This window comes from Ptychodera flava, chromosome 10 (assembly GCF_041260155.1).
Source record: "Ptychodera flava strain L36383 chromosome 10, AS_Pfla_20210202, whole genome shotgun sequence".
NCBI classification, from domain to species: domain Eukaryota; kingdom Metazoa; phylum Hemichordata; class Enteropneusta; family Ptychoderidae; genus Ptychodera; species Ptychodera flava.
Genome location: NC_091937.1, coordinates 36,003,770 through 36,021,338, shown reverse-complemented (window position 1 = coordinate 36,021,338; position 17,569 = coordinate 36,003,770). Strand labels below are relative to the sequence as shown.

General features: G+C 36.8%; 3 protein-coding genes across 3 annotated transcripts in view; all 3 read left to right on the top strand.

Annotated features, from left to right (window-relative positions):
* LOC139142653 (cysteine and histidine-rich domain-containing protein 1-like) overlaps positions 1-5,811 on the top strand; it is a 36,345-nt gene extending 30,534 nt beyond the window's left edge. The window contains exon 10 of the mRNA XM_070712700.1: positions 1,529-5,811. Coding sequence (XP_070568801.1) covers positions 1,529-1,651 — 123 coding nt within the window. The 3' untranslated portion in view covers positions 1,652-5,811. The remainder of the gene's footprint in view (positions 1-1,528) is intronic.
* LOC139142665 (zinc finger-containing ubiquitin peptidase 1-like) overlaps positions 1-17,569 on the top strand; it is a 470,199-nt gene that overhangs the window by 163,172 nt on the left and 289,458 nt on the right. The window lies entirely within an intron of this gene.
* LOC139142652 (trophoblast glycoprotein-like) overlaps positions 13,507-17,569 on the top strand; it is a 60,097-nt gene continuing 56,034 nt past the window's right edge. The window contains exon 1 of the mRNA XM_070712698.1: positions 13,507-15,040. Coding sequence (XP_070568799.1) covers positions 13,800-15,026 — 1,227 coding nt within the window. The 5' untranslated portion in view covers positions 13,507-13,799 and the 3' untranslated portion in view covers positions 15,027-15,040. The remainder of the gene's footprint in view (positions 15,041-17,569) is intronic.

Sequence of the window (17,569 nt, the reverse complement as noted above, 5' to 3'; positions counted from 1 at the left end):
TCAAAATACAAAGAAATTTTGGCAATTTGCGTGGAGTTTTGTTTTGTAAACCAAACATATTTATTGAGCTTTTGCTTTTGTTCTAGCATTGTACAGCAACACTGAGAGAAAAGACTGTGATTCGATCGTGAATGCTATCAACCTTGCCACAAAGGCATTTCAGTGAATTCCACACACTTCCATCTGACAAAGTTGTACCAGTGGAAAAGGTCAATTGAGGTGAAAAGGTTCGAAGGGGATAAAATCCACTAAGTAAAGGCTCATGGAATAGGTTTTGTCCCGTGTGTGCATCTGTCGTAATCTCTTTTCAATCCACTGTGCGGTGTCATGCAGTGTTGCTGCTTTGACAAAACACTGTAACTCACAGCTGGATAAGTGTTTTCCATTGACATTTTCCGTTCAATACAACCACCTGCTGCCACTCTAGTCACGGAATCCCTACCATTTGACCGGTTGTTCAACTGTTTCGACAGATACACATCAAACAATATTTTTGGGGGTTACAATAAAATGCAGGCAGTCGTCATGTGATGTTAAGAGATCAGTACAGGTTTTTTATTCATGATAAAACCATTGTAGGTTCAAGTTATTCAGTAACCAGTAGATGTATTCAATGAAAAAAGGCAAAATTTCAAGGTTTAGTTTATAAAGCTGTGAATTTTATGTGTTATTTTCATGATTTTATTTTCAAACCAAAGATGATTCATGTAAATGTGCTAGCTGAAGGACGTGTATAAAAGTATCACTGCTCGCTGATTTGGACCATGCCTAAACGTTTTAACAGGCTTAATAATAAATGCCGCACTCATAAAATGGCGCCCTCATGGCAAAGTACAAAAAACACAGTATTTCCTACACATACACATCGTGAACATACCAGAAACATTCATGATGCCATTTACTTGTATGCACAACACTGAATGGCCAACATTTTGTTGTTGTAAAAAGTCAATTTTCTTTGTCATATGATCAGTTTTTAAAAAATGGCAGGAAATCTCAAATGATGTTAAAACATTTGACTTTTTTGACACTTATGACAGTGTTATACACCTTTCAGTCTTTAATGGGTCTTATTCAAAGAAAACTCTTGGAAAATTAAGGATATTTTGAGATCGGTTTATTACACATTTGCAGCTATTAGGGCTGTAAGATGTCTCAGATGAGAAATCAACATAATGGCATTGAAGTTGTCATCATTTATTCTTTGTCTCCCATTGGCTGTAGTTCATTATTACCATACAGAATTTTTGTTGAAAGCATGACCTGTTATAAATACACTTGCAGATCTAAACCATCTATCAATAAACTTCTAGATCTATTAATTTTTCACAAGTTTTGTTTGAATCAAGAAATCATGTTTTATAGTGTCAATCATTTACCCAAATATGGACACTTATTCTACATACTACAGGTATTACAATTTGAATTTTCTCATACACTCAGCAATATCATTGGGGAAGAGATGCTCAATAAAAAATTCAACTTGACCGACAGAGTTTAAATTGACTCATGATTTTTTTTCCTGCAGGTTATAGATCCCGACAAGAGTCAGGTCACGATGGCAGGCGCCAAAGTAGAGGTCAAGTTAAAGAAAGCAGAGCCGGTCTCCTGGAAGAATCTTGAGTACAAACCAGAGGCTAAATCCTCCTAACAACCGTGATTACAAACCCCTTTTTTGATGGAAGACTTTGAACATTTTGAAGAAGGACCAGATTATTAAGGAATTTATATTTATTTCTTCCCTTCTCCCTGTAAAGAACAAAGACGGTCATGTGACGTATTTTTCCAGCTGAGTTGCAATATTTTCCAGTTTACAATTTATCGTTGTGTTCATGACATCTTAGGTAACATGACTATCATTTTCAAGCTTGTACACATTCTGTATCTCAATGCTATTTAAGTAAGAGCTGTGGATCTTAAAAATCATCATTTTCGTCACTTTTGAAAAAGAAGTCTGCTTATAACTGAAGAGGGCGCTATTACCCAAGCTGTGTGTGCATATGTATATGTGGTTACGTTATTTGTATGACATCCATAGTGTTTCCCTGGAGAACGATAAGTTTGTTGAATAAGTATGCACACATGATTATAAATAGTAAATTGAATGAAGCAAGCCCTAACTTTTTACAGGTGAAGCCAAATAATCGAAAGGGAACCCCCTCGACCCCTCTCCCCTACACAAACATAACCTAATACGCACCACTCAGCATGATGCAGCACCCTCATGACAATTTCATTTTCTTTTTCAAATAAATGAATGCTCTCACCATTCTGTTTTGAATATCAGAGAAGGAACAAACTAGCATTTAGCCTGCTTGATTTGAAGCCTAAAGAGGGCGCCCTCTCTAGTTCTTACTTTACTGCTTGATTAAGGCACATAGGCTCTCAGTGTCCTGAATTAAAATTTTTACATACCTAGAAAAGAGAATGACTTTCACTACTTTCTGGTCTATAGCTTGATTTTAAAGGTCTGGCGAGGGCGCTCTCACAGGAAATGTTATTAGGAGGAAAGAAGAAATGTTTCACCAGAGATGAAATTTCTCAATATATTTATAAATGAGTATGTGTAAAAAGGTCTGTCTTGAATACCATGTCTCAATACCATGTCTCAATTCACCTTACTGGTATTGACATTGATACTGTTATTGGAGCAATTTTTATTGACCAGAGAACAGATATTTCAGGGTTCATGGTTGCTGTCCTGTGTCACTTTTGTATTTCAGCATCTTGCATGATGCGGAAAGAGTTGTCAACACATTAAACCATCAGTCCTGATTTCAGACGTTACTCATATTTGAAAATAGCAGGGGACACAAAACTTTGTCAAAGAGAACAATGCAGTTACACCTAGCACTCATCATGCAATGCATCAGTATTTAATACTTGAGTTGAAGGTCAATTTCAAGAGATGATGTCATAATTTGTTGACTTCACAAAACACCACAAAACGGCAACCGTGTCTCTTGAAATGTTGTATGTCATTTGACAGCCTTAACCGTCTAACTGAAATAATTTTCTAGCTGATATTGGTCAGAATGACTCTTACAATGGACTTCAATGTGTTCTTCTTTGTGCAAGTGTTTTAGTAATTATTCATCGACTGTTAGATTTGTGCTTGTGCTCTGTGACTTGTGGAATATGTTGTGTTCAAAATTGCTTTCAAATTTTTGAAAACTGTACAGAGTAGAAAGGTGGATAATGTTGAATCTTTAGACAAGAGGGATCCTTGTATTTACGTTACCTGCAGCTTTTAGTCTTCCTTGTTATATTAGTGACACTCTTTGCTATGTAGGATTAGCTCATTATCTTCAAGGGGTGATCAGGTTACCCTTACATAGTAGCAGGGGTGTTTACCCTAAACTAGACACCACTCATGAAACAAGTGCATTTCAAGCCCTAATAACCTAGACAACTATACTTGACCTCTCTTTCCTAAACCCTTTCACCAGCATGGTTTTGCCCAATCCCATTGTTATCAATGGGTGATTGTGGAACTGTTTACAGGGACTTGGGAGTGGACAGGTTAAAAGCATACACCATTAGTTTGATCCATTGTTGGAATTACTTGTTTTGGATGTAAATCTAAACATATTTGCTAAAAGTACTTATGGCACTTGATCTCCACATGATATGATTTTATGGACGCAGAATTGTAGTCAAGTGTTTCAAGGATGTACCATTCATTATGAAAAGTCTTCAAGCCTACAAAAAAGTGTCAATATTGTATTTTTTCATTTACACAGAATGGATGAAAAAAATTTCTATTGTTTTACAAGCTTGCAGTAGTTTTCCATTTATGGTTAAAATGCTTGCCATAGTATTGTAATTGGTGATTGTGTCTGGGAAGTTTGAAACAAACAAAATGTGTAAAAGTCAGGTTGAATATGCCTTGAGGACAAAAATTCGACTCGCATTCCATTCCTGATGTACCACTCATGGGGACATATCTTACAGCTCTTGGAGTACGGAAAAATTTTCACGGGCTTAGTTTTTGAAAAATATAAAATCATTGTGTTACTTTTCCCCATAGAGTTAACACAGGGATGGCAGCCATTTTGGATTTCAAATGTTGGTAAATGTCAGGTAATTTGTTTCTCTAGTACCAAAATTTGCATGGTGACCACTGATTTTTATTCTTGATTTTGAAAGAGAATGGTTGGAAGTTTCTTTTCAGAAAGTTTGAGCAAAAGTTGAAGTCTTTCACTTTTGAGGCATCTATTACCTTAACCAACAATTGTACATATGATGCCAAGTAAGTGTTATACTTTGACGTTCAGCCTAGCTTCAGCGCTTCCCACCTTCCCTTCACTCCTTAATCATCTGAGACCTAGAATTCGTATGGATGACGGTACAAACAAAACCACGTGTTGAAATGTACAATGTCATAGACAGATGTATATTCCTGTGCGCACATTTATCTGGGTATATTTGTTTGTACTGATATAACATGACATTTGCAGAATTTAGTTTCCATCGAACACTAAAAACCCGGGTCACTTGTCTGAACTGTACAAATTGCATAGAATATATGGCAAGAGTGAACTGCTTAAATGTTTCAGTTGTATATTTTTTGTTTCATTTGCTAATTTTTAACTTTCTAGAAAATGCTGCTTTGTAAAATTAACCAAAATGTATGGGATTACACGATGCCAAAGGTTATTCCAATCTTTCTTGATATGATGTCTCTAGACAATGTATGAACTTTTTATGAGAATGAGATGCTTTTGGGTGGGGAGGGCGGTGACCAATATACAATTAAAGAATGGTTGGTACCGTAGCTTTTGGTGGTTTTTCCACTTTTCATTTCTAATATTAAGACAGTTTCTTGCTGTACTCCCAAAGTATGTTAAAATACACAGTATTCAGCTTGTTAACTGAGTTTGTACATTTGTAGACTACATTTTTCTTGTTGACAAGTGAATTTTAGTTCAGACTGAAATTCAAAAGTGAACAGCAATAGTGCATGCTAGGTGTACGGACACTTTGTTGGCAAGCTAAATATTTAAGCAATAATGTACCCCCTCCCGACCCATAATGGACAAAATATGCTTGACAAAGTTCATTTAAATTTATTATGGGTGGGGATACATTATTGCTATTTTTTATAAATTTGGCAATGCCAGTGAATTTGTAGATGTAGAAAACATGGGCCTCAATGTTGGATAATTGGATACATTATCAGTAATAATTCACTAGTATTGACAAAGCTAAGTGTAATAGGTATTTTGACATGCTTTTAGGAGTAAAATAAGTTTGCATCTTACATACAAAACAAAAGTTGGTGAAAAATCATCTAAAGCTACTGACCTTTGAAATATTGTTTTGCATCATTGAGACACACAAGAAAAGAAGTTTCTTGTAATGTATGTAACAAAATGTGCCAAAATTGACCATGTCACTTTCCCAATGTAATGCGTGCTTATACAACCAGGCGATAAATAGGAGGATGTCGTTGTATTCCTTGATGAAAACAAAGATTTTAGAACTAGAAGTCTACCTATCTGTTCATTTTCTGTGTGTAAATAATTGCAGTTTATTTGATGTTACCCATGAACATGTGTGTACAACTTTCAGACATTTTCAAAGTAAATGGCAAAACACAGAATTTTTATTTTGTGTGGGAAGTTAGAATATGCTATTGCTAAGTTTGGATTGCCTGTAAAGGTTCAAGAAAAGCAAGTTGGATGCGACATTGGTGCATTTTTGCCTCCTCAGGGATAAAATAGTCATTCAGAAGAGATCGTTTCTCAAATCCAAATCATTGTTTGTGTAAAGAAATGGAATGAGTGGCAACACATCAGTGTTTTCCTCTCTTCATTTAGTACCTGGCGTTTGTTTCATGGATCTAGCTCAACTACTAGAAGTCATTTACCAATTTTAAGCCTTCAAAAATCTGTGACTTTAGTATCTAAGACACCCCTTATCATGAATTATTCTATTGTTTTCGATAGGAAAGCTTGACCATTGCACATTGAAATAGGGGGGAAAGAGTGTCTAATTTAGATTAGAAGATATCGATCAGCAATCATTGCACAAGAAGTCTTTTTAAAATGTTCATTTACGTCAACGCTTCTTTTTCTGCAACTTCTGTAAATGAATCTGCAAGCTAGTTTTGAGAAAAGTTTGTGTAATTTTTTTCCTAGAAAATATGCTGCCACTTGTAATGGTAATGGTTTAAAATAAAAGTGTACAGAAATAAAAAAAATCTCGAAAATTTTTTTATAGTGTGAATAGCAATGTTCACAAAGCAAGGACAGTTGTATATTAATTAAGCAAGGAACCATTCATATTCAGGGATTTATAGGTCCAGAGATGCAAGGTTTGGTGGTAAGGGGTGGACCATTGATATCCTGGGGGGGGGGGGTCTGGAAGATTTTTGGGGGGCATTATTTTTTTTTCCACATGTTCCACTGGAAAAATTTGTTTTCCCCTTGTGAATCCTGGCAATTTTTTTTTGCATTAAACACCCAGATATCTCTGATATACATATACTGTGTATCTGATATATGAAAGTCATGCAGCTGAAGGGCATACTGAAAAATATTCTTTGATATTTTAAAGAAATGCGCCCGAAGGGCGCGCCGAAAATTTTTAAACATACAGATATCTCAGATATATATGTATGTGTGATATATTAAAGTTTTGCACTAGGACGGGGCTCTAAAATATACGTCTTAGTATCGTTAAAGTTACACGCCCGAAGGGTGCACCGAAAAATGCAACTGAATAATGGAATTTGTGGCTGGCACAATGCATTTTATTCAAGTATGAGCCGTGTCGAAATTCAAAAACACACTGACCCCCTATTGGGCATTTCAAAAACATGGTGACCCCCCTCCTAAGAAAAAAACAGGGTATGAAACTGAATGATGAAATTCATGGCTAGCACGATGCATTTGATGCATTTTAGACAAGTTTGAGCCTGCGTCGAAATTTAAAAACACTGACCCCCAATTGGGCATTTCAAAATAGGTGACCCCATCACCACAGTAAAAAACAAGGTGACCCCATGAATCCACCAGCCTCCTGGGCCGAAGAAACTGACCAGTCCCTCATTCCCGGTAATTTTAAAAGTATCTTGTGCGAATTATCATAACCAAGCCCCCCCCCCCAGTATATTTGGTCACACTGAGATAAATGTTACACCTTAATTCCAATTCGATACAGTTATTTCCGCCATAGTAATGAAAAGATACTGGGCCACACCCAAAATGAAATGGGAAAATTGGACATTTGGTATGTTGGAAATTGAAAAAATGGAAAGGTGCATTGTGAGAACTAGTTTGTCAGAGGGAAATATGATTGGCCGCAAAGTGCCATCCTCAGTATACACACCTATACATATACAGTATACATACCTGTTTCCTATATTTCAATCTCAGCCCAAAGATTTTAAATTTAGAAATCATAGGCCTAAAAGTTAATAATCAAGATGATAAAACCATTTGAAAATTGAAAATTAGTTCCATTTCGATTTTCTTTTTTGGAAATGCAAATTGGTTTCTTGGTTGGCCGAAATATGCCACGAATTATAATACTTGACCATGACAGTTTTGTTTTAACATCTTCTAAAATTCTGTCATTTGACTTGCCAGTGCAATCTATCCATGTCGCAATCATATATTACCAGAGAACAATGGTCAACACACAAGAGATGATATGCATGTATCTAAAGAGTGTGTTCACTTATCTAGAATCAGTGAACAATTCAAAAAACCAAATGTAACTGAAAATTAATTTCAAGAGGCTTTTGGAAAGACAAAGAAGGGTGCACGGAAATGAAAAAGTTACATCCCAAAAGGTTCTTGCTGATACTGTGATAGATTTTTTTCTTTCCACATTAGCTTGCCAGTTTTTTTTTTCATAAGTCATCTAAGGCAGAATTTTGTTTTGCTTTGTATCTGCTGGGAATTTTTTTTCGAAAATCTTCCAGACCCCCCCCACCCCAAGATATCCAATGGTCCACGCCTAACAGAATTTTGTTCAGAGCATTGAAATCAATGGTCTTGTGGCTTTGTCAGCCTTGTTTTCTTTTTAAATTTGTGAAATTACATCAAACTTTGGCAGAAGCTTTCCCTTCATAAAATTGGTCAAGCTTGATGACCGTTTTTCTCAGTTAATATTACGTATCACAGTTGTAAACAAGTAATAAAATTGCAGCAGAAAGCTTTTAGAAAACATCCCAGGGATGAGGGAGAGGATCAGGGATCAGGGAGAGACGTTGCATTTCATTTGTATGTAACATAAGGATTGTACAGATTTAATTGTATATAGAAGGTGTCTTTACGAACACCAGCTCAGACGAAGGGACAACATCTTGAGAGAAGGAACTATCTGGCAATATGTAACATCCATTTATAAGAAATAAACGGTGTTATCTTTGAAGACTTGGAGTCTCTACGCTGTTTCTGTATCCCGATATCCTCTCACATGGCGATTCCCCGAGGAAGATAATTGGTAAATAATACATGGGGGCAGAATCCGAACATACAGATCAAGCTCTAGTTGGAAAAGTTAACACCGAACGAAAAAATACATACAGTACGATGGATGCAGCCGAGAACGAAGGTATAAATGTGGTTAAATGACAGCACGATGTCACGGCCAGGTTGGCGGAGCTACAGGACATCGTCTCTGGAAACGGCGATTGTTCAGGACCGGGCATCTTCCTCGGACACGAAAATAAGAGAGCACTTCGATGGTGGCAGCGATATACTAACTTTGCGGACTTTCGATGCTGGTCAGATGAAAGGGGATTCAATCTCCGATGATGACGATGATGATGATTAAATATTTAAAAATGAAGATAAATAAATATATATTTGGACTCAGTAAATTATTGTTATTTTTGTTGTTATTGTTGTTGTCGTTGTTGATACTATTTGCAGAAAAGAACAAAGTATGCGCTGCAAATTTCAACACAGCCTAACTATAGGCCTACATGTGCGTCGCAAATTCAACACAGCCTAACTATTGACAAAGGTTGAGACGACCCAAACTAGCCAAAATTAGCCAAACCAGCATATAAACCACCAAAAACGACCCATATAATCAAGTAAACGACCTAAAACAAACATTCTAGGTATTCAGGGATACAATAAAACTCCACCTTCTGGAGAAACCGTCGACAGAATTGCGGGCAGCCATGTTGTTGGTACTATCAATTACCAAGTTGTGGGGCTCATTTCGATGACACAACTGAAAACGAAAATAACTTCAGCATCGTAACTGGGCTCACCGAAGGAGGGCGCTTTTTGCCATTTTTTCAGGTTTTGGCACTTATTCTATGAACTGATTTTGTCCAAAGCAGTTCTATCAAGCACAAGTTCTAGTAGCACAAGTCTACTACATGTGTTATTCAGTCACCATGATAATTCAAACACCTCTATCAGGTGGATGCAGCTGTATTATTGATGATGACTTGTTTGTGAAAAAAATTAAAGCTTCAAACTTTTGAAATTAAAACCTTTATGCAGTTGAAAGTCCTGCGTGATGTTGATAATGCCACGTGCTTAGAGTCCGAGTCTACATTCATTATCTGTCAGCCTGCCTATGTATGTATGTATGTATGTATGTATGTATGTATGTATGTATGTGTGTGTGTCTCCACATATAAATGTAGACATGCATGTTTCCTGTAATATGCCCTTGTATCAATATGGCCATGTGAGGGCGCTGTTTTTTAAAGCGACCACCCACTTAATCTGTATTTGCTAGATCTTCAACTTTCCATGGTAACCTGCATGCACGCATATATATGTTTGTGTGCATGCATGCATGCATGCACATATATGCAGGTATGTGTATGTACATGTATGGAACCAGGGCCACGGCACATGTTATCTTAATATTTGGTTTGTAGAATTTATTCAAATAAATTAATGTTGGTATCAAAAAAAATGTGAATGAGCTGTAAAAATGTAATAAACTAAAAACTTTGATCTCATTCCTTGGTAAGCCACTAAACACGACAACGGGGAAATTCCCTGTGCTACACTTTACGTTGTAAAAGCAGTAACAATCTTGCACAGCGCCCTCTATTGAAGAAACAAACCGAACCCCTTAACTCGTTGATGGCATGTATAGGAATTTGCAATGATCGAAAATGCCGGCTGGTTTTCGCCGTTTTTGGGGCGGTTTCTCCAGAAATCTGAGACATATTTCATCCCTGTGCTTATTTTAGGTCGTTTACTTGATGATATGGGTCGTTTATGGTGGTTTATGGTGGTTTGGCTAATTTTGGCTAGTTTGGGTCGTCTCAACCTTTGTCAATAGCCTACATGGATTACGATCTGCGTTGCAAATTCAATACAGCCTAACTATACATGTGCGTTGCTGCCTAACTATACATGTGCGTCGCAAATTCAACACAGCCTAACTATACACAGATACATGTGCGTTGCAAATTCAATACAGCCTAACTATACATGTGCGTTGCTGCCTAACTATACATGTGCGCTGCAAATTCAATACAGCCTAACATTACCCAAGGGGTGTCACTTCATTGCCACACACTTTTTTTCGATCGCCAAAAATGCACCTAGCATGCATCGAAATCGGTAAAATTCGACGTAGGGTCAAAGCACATTAGTCCTTCTCAATAATACTCCAACATTTTTACCTCTTACCGATGAAAAGTCGAGAAATCAGCAAGTTTTTCAGCGTATCTGGACGTCTCTTACATTTCAGATTTGAAAGGCGCGGCAGTGTATGAGTCACGTGGGCGCTTTTCAAATCGAACCAATAGCAGAGCTGAATGGACCAGCGTGAAAACCCGGAGGCAACGTAAGTTTCTCACATCTTTGGAAAGAACGATCTCTTGCTGCGGGTGAACTGGAACTGTTAAAGTTACCAGAATTTCATACGCAGACGCACGCAGACAGTGTCACCCATAGTCTTCTAAAGACGTGAGAAACTTACGTTACTGCCGGTTTTTCACGCTGGGCCCATTCGTTCAGTACGGGCTCTGACCCTACATCGAATTTTACCGCTCTCGATGCTTGCTGGGTGCATTTGGCGAGCTCTGCTATTGGTTCCGAAAGGTAAATAAAGATTGTACGCTTTGAATTGTATATACAAGGTGTATTTACGAACACCAGCTCAGACGAAGGGACAACATCTTGAGAGAAGGAACTATCTGGCAATATGTAGCATCCATTTATAAGAAATAAACGGTGTTATCTTTGAAGATTTGGAGTCTCTACGCTGTTTCTGTATCGCGATATCCTCTCACATGGCGATTCCCCGAGGAAGATAATTGTCAATGGTAATACCATTAATTCATTTTTGCATTGGTTTCATATGTACGGTCACCCATTCATTCATTCAGTATCTTTCAACATGTCAAACGATATAAGTACCGGTAGTATCTCGTATCAGAAGCAAAATTCATGAAAAACTGCTGACTTTGTCGCTTTAATTTGTTTCAATGCACATTTTTGAGAATCAGAATGCCATACATGCTTTATTTTAGGGCGAGTCGCATTGACTGACATACACGCCAATTTGAGCTCGAATTGCTCAGTCGGAAACCAAGGGAAACACTCAACTGCAGAGTGTAACTGAATCATCTACCAGAAAATGTATATTTTTCAGTGTTGACAAAATAGCCTCGTTCGAAGTCGTTTATGTCACCTATTGTCAAGCATTTCCTTGATCATCATTTCGGCAGTGACAGAAAAAACACTGGAATGAGAAGGGGAATGTCAGTAGATGTGAAGGTAAAATACTGAACTCCTCAATTCATAATGTTTTCCATTGGTAAGTTTACGAACTGGCCAACTTCAAATTTGACCACTTTTACTCATACTCCAAAAGGGGAATAATAGTAATGATACACCAAATGCTCTACCCACATTATTTTGTTAAGGTATAAGGTAGTGTGCGCCTCTAAAGTGAAAGACTTAAAATTTTGCTCAAACTTTCCTCAAGAAATACTTCAACCATTGTCTTTCAAGGTCAAGGATAAAAAAGGGGTCACCGTGGTATAGAGAAACAAATTGCTCAATTTCCTGATATTTGAAATTCAAAATGGCCACCATCCCTGTGTAAATCTATGGAGAAAATAAAGTCTTCTGTTTTTGGAAAACTAGACGATGAAAAGTTTTCTTACACCAAGAGCTTTAAAATGGACCCCATAAATGGTAGATCAGGAAAGAATTGTAAAAGTTTGGGAGTCTGAATATCTGCCCCCAGGGCTCATTCTACTTTAAACATGCATTTCCAAACAAACTCTAAAAGTTTTGCTTAAACTATCCATACTGTAACTTTTTAGTTATTCTCTTTCATAATACAGGAATAGAATATCAGATGATGCCATGCAAATTGTGGAATCAGAGAAAGCAATTACCTAAAATTTACTAATACTTGAAATTCATACTTGATGTTAACTGTTGATTGCCGTAATTTTGACCACGAAAATTTTAGTGCAACATTTTTACCAATTATTATGAATTTTTCTGAAATATTTTGGATAATTTTGGACAAAATGGACATCATGTTTGTTGGCTACAGTTTTTTATCAAAATTTTGGCAAAACAACAAAAAATGACAGGTTTATTCTATATAAAGGTGATAAAAATTGACTTTGGAGCTCAAAGGGCTAGATTGTCATAAAAAACAAGACAGTGATATATATATTGATTCCACAGCTTTTAGAATTTGCCCACAAATGTAGCAGACCAGTATTTGTAAAAATCTGAGTACATGAACACATGTTTGGATGTTTGTATCACAAAGACAAAAACTTAAACTGCAGATATGGTTTATTGTTTAAATAGACATATCAATGGTTTGCTTACATTTGAATGAAAAAAAAAATCTTTAGTTAATTTTAGAGTGACTGTGCTATTTTTCAATTACAACTTCAAAAACTTTGAATTGCATCTGAAAAAATAGATGTGCCTCGAGTTTGTTAAAACACCTTGAAACCTGAGTTTACAAAATGTAATTTTGATAAAAAGTCTACAATTTTGAACAAAAATCTAGAAACAATAAAGAGCTAACTGAAACAAACAAACAAGAAAAGGCAAATCAAGAAAAAATATTTAAAAGTATTAAAATTTAAACAGAGGTATGTCCATGAGTATTTCACAACTTAGGAACACAACACTAACACTGTATTACCTAAAGTTTCAAATGGTTGGCATACGGTTTTCTCGAGGGTTTATGGTATATTATTTTACTGTGCTAATGCGTATATGGGGTGAGATACAAAACACTTGTCTTCTCAATATTTCATTTTTATTCAATTTTTTTTATCACGTTGTTCTCATATTTGTATTTTTATTTCGTTAGCTCATTTTCTTTGCATTTTTACAGTATTCACTTACTTTGTCTACATTTTTATTCAATGGGTATACATATTTTCATCTTTGTGTAATTATGAATACATTTTTATTTGTTTTCCAATTTTGTTGTCGCTCACTCGCCCTATGAGCGCGCGACTTGCCGAGCCAGATTACTTTGTCAAATTTACTTTGCTACAAGAGAACGCCCTCAGTCGGCAGACCGATTAAATTGATCCGAAGTTCACTCGTACTCCAGTCAGTGCAACATCTGGGAAGACCATTGTAGTACGTGCACGTCGGATAGCTTTCTGACCGGGACAAACTTGTGGGAAGTTACGGAAGCAACGAAGTAAGCAGACAAGAAGTCGTTAGCGTATTATAAACCAAAGGCTTGTGGTAAGCCACTTTTCATCCTGGATTTTCGTTTGTTCCGCCGCATGTTCGCATTTTCTCACTTTCACTGACGGACAATACACAGAATCGCAAACCCTGTCGAGCGTAACGTACAAAATGGAGGTATTGAAATGGCCTACGTACTCGCGACCAGAGGAAAAACCAATCTCACTTTTGTTGTCGTTGCTTTTAAGTTTCATTTGTATCAGTTCTGTGATCGGTGACGACCACCCTGTGTGCCCGAAGACTTGTAGCTGCAGTGGAACACCGACGTCTGGGTACGACGTAAAATGTGTAAGCGTTGGGTTCCCGGAGCCCAACGAAGGTGCAACGCAAACTTTCCCGGAGTTCACGTCAACGTTGGCGATAGTCGGGAACTCAGACATGGGAGACTTGCCGGAGAATCCCTTCGGCAATCTGCCTGAACTTAAAAAACTTGATTTGTCGAACAACAGCATAACGTCAGTGGAAGTGAAAACATTTCAAGGGAGGCATCTGCCGGCCCTTGAAGAGCTAATACTTGATCATAACGACCTTACTTTCGAGCATAGCAAAATGTTAAACAGTTTGGACAAACTGCGGAATCTCAGTCTGAAGGAAGCCATATTCAACGCCACTTCTATTGGGTCGCTGAACCATGCACTCAACCGGTCGTACTTGCCAAATCTAAGAAATATGTGGCTGGATTCAAACGATCTGGTGGTCATACCGACGACTCTGTTCCTAGTTAACGGAACCAAAAAGGCGGGCCAGCACTTGGAACTGATTTCGCTGAGAAACAACAGCATCGGTCACATATCACCCGGCACGTTTGACCCAACTAACTTGGTGTACCTCAGAATACTCGATTTGAGTAACAATGGAATTCGCAAATTCCAAAAGGATGAACTGGACGATTTCGACGGCTTCTCCAACCTGACTTTACAACTGTACCCGAACCCCTTTTCGTGCGACTGCAGCCTTAGATATTTCCACAGCTGGCTGTCGAAGACCAACGTAACCGTTGTGGATAAAAACTTGCTCACCTGTGCTGATGGGTATCCTAATGCCAAAATGCGAGTGGTTGAAGTTGAAGAATCGGCTCTCCAATGCGACCACCCACCGTCAGTTCAGCATTACGTTGAACCCTCCTATGTGGTTCTTGGTATTATCTTGTCCTTTCTCATCGCTTGCCTTCTCGGTGTAGTTTTCCTCAGGAGGAACCAAATCAAGACAACTTGTTCAGCCATATTCCGAGCTGCCAGAGATTCGCTTGAAAGCGGACCATATGGGGATCATCGTGGTTACACAGACATTTCAAAGAGTGGAAGAGAGTCTCCCGACCCACCAGAAGTCCATCTCTAAAATTAAACTTTCAGGTAAAAATTTTCTTCTTTCATTATGTATTTACTTATTTATTTATTTATATTTATTTATATTTATTTATTTATATATAGGCACTTTCATATTCATATTTTTTATACTTGTATGTTCTTTTAATTCGAAGTAGCCATTGTCTTTAAAGGTAGGTCAAAACTCACTATTCTTTAAGAGAGATAATCAAGACTTGCCGTTTCCTTCACCTGGAAGACTGGAGTCCAAATCGTTACCTTTCTATCAATACGTACCTTTCACGAAAGCATACAAGTAATGTCAACAATTCACCGGCCTCACAGGAATATACAAAGTGACTAGTGGTCGTACATCTTCCACCGTCAGTGTTAAAGATACATATAATTTTCTCTAGGTCTAGTATGATGGTTCTACTCTGGAATAAAAATGACGTGATGTGTACTACAGACTCAGTGCACCCAAGAGATCATGTGATGCAGGTACAAATAAACCCACATGTGTACAAACACGTATGGAAATGCACATACTTCTAGGTGCGTTTTGGCACGTGGGTTTGTTTATACCGTGGTCCATTCGAATTCTGGGTTTGACCTATATTATCATTTTACAGAAAAAAGAGAGAGAGAGAAAGAGAGAGAGATTAAATGAGATTAGATAGATATTCCCAAGTATACAGATGTCCTTGTAGGAAATTACAGTGCTCGATGCCATAGCAGAGTGTAAATAAATAGAAATTTAATTGAAATTACTTCAAGTACAAAGTAATATATCTGTTACTCACATCCACCTTCAAATCTTCAAATCTTTGGACAGACAATATAAATTAAAAGAAAGCAGGAAAGCTGGGCTATCCATCTAAAGATTGCAAGATTCAGGAAACACAAGTAACAGGTATAATAACTTTGTAAGTGAAGTTGTTTATGATACAGTATATATCAGTTAAAAGTGATGATGAATTTATGAGTTTCAATTATTGATACTTTTCATAATTGTACTAAAAGTTAGTTACTTTATAATGCTATGATTGTGTCAGATCATCTGTGGTTTAGACTATAGAGTTACAGTTGGGTTCTACAGTTGCTCAGCCTAAGTGGTTTGTTATCAGTTCCTGTGGAAATATGTGAATGTGATGTCTGTGTTATTTGAACTGTGATCATTTCAAGTCAATGCTATGATGACAGAAGTTGTAAAGATAAGCACTGGAAACTTCCATTGGCCATAGGGTGCTCTCTGTCAGGCTGTCATATCTCTGTGTTGGTAGTAAATAAAGACGGCCAATTGTTGGTGGACTGTTTCTATGAAGAAATTGAAGCTCTGTGAAAATTTTGGCTTACTACTTTGTTGTTTGAAATGAATAGAATTAAGATTATTCTCTAGGGTTTTAATAGAACATTAAAACTTGGAGCAGTGTTGTTGTGTATACCGGTATTTATCATAGTACTTGAATTTTTCTTTTCTCCCATTGACTTGCTTTCTAGTTAGGATTGTCTTTAAGCTTTTGACCCTGATATTTATTTAACTTTTGGCGCTTGAAGTAAATTTTGAGGATACCTCCTTTTAAAGACTTTCCATGCATTTTTATCAATTATTTATTGAGTGATCAACTGATAATATTTTCAGTGACAATCATGCTAATTAGCTGTAGGCAATTGATGACATCAATATAAAACAAATATTTTTCAAGATAAAGGTGATTTGAAAGAGAATAAATGATGCTGACTACATTCAGGCTGGTACAAAATACATATGGAAAGTTTGTAGACACCAAAGTGTCACCGGTAATTATGTGTGGTATACAATTGCCTGGTCATCCCTTGACATCAATGTTCTATTTTATTTATGGCTATTGGAGTAGGAAAAGAAGTCACCATTATTTACTTAAAGATATATACATCACAGATTTCATCAAATCTTATGAAAAAAGTGAGAAAGAAAATTGCAAAATTTCACTGTGAAAGTAAGAGTAATGTATCAGATAACATTCTTGTGTTTGTCATTTGAAAATTGCTTGTGCAATGGATGTGTATCCATTGATGAAGGACTGCATGAAATGAGTCAAAAGATGCATTTGTAGAATTATATTAATGAAGATAATTTTTGTCACGTATTCTTCAAATTAATTTCCATAATAGAAATTTGCCATGACTGATGTTAAATGGTTACTGATGCATTCTTGCTTGTTAGTGGTATGGATTGAAGTGTAATAATTGTCATTGAACATAATACTTTGCCGTTTATCATTACATTTATTTGAATAACTGGAAAAAAGTTTATCAGGCATGATGAAGCTTCAAGCACGATGCTAGAGTGTGGTTGCTAGGCAATTATGGTGGTGAGTGTTTAGTCCGTGAAAATCATAAAACACTTATAATTGCAGACAAGCTTTTCAGAAGGCATGTATCATATGAAATATATACAGGATTTAAAGATAGCTTTCAAGAGCTTGTGACTGAATTTCTCCCTGGCTATAATTTGTTTATTAACAATAACATACATACATATATGCATTGAGTCATTAGGGCTTAAGGCAGTATGCATCTCAAAAATTGAAAGAC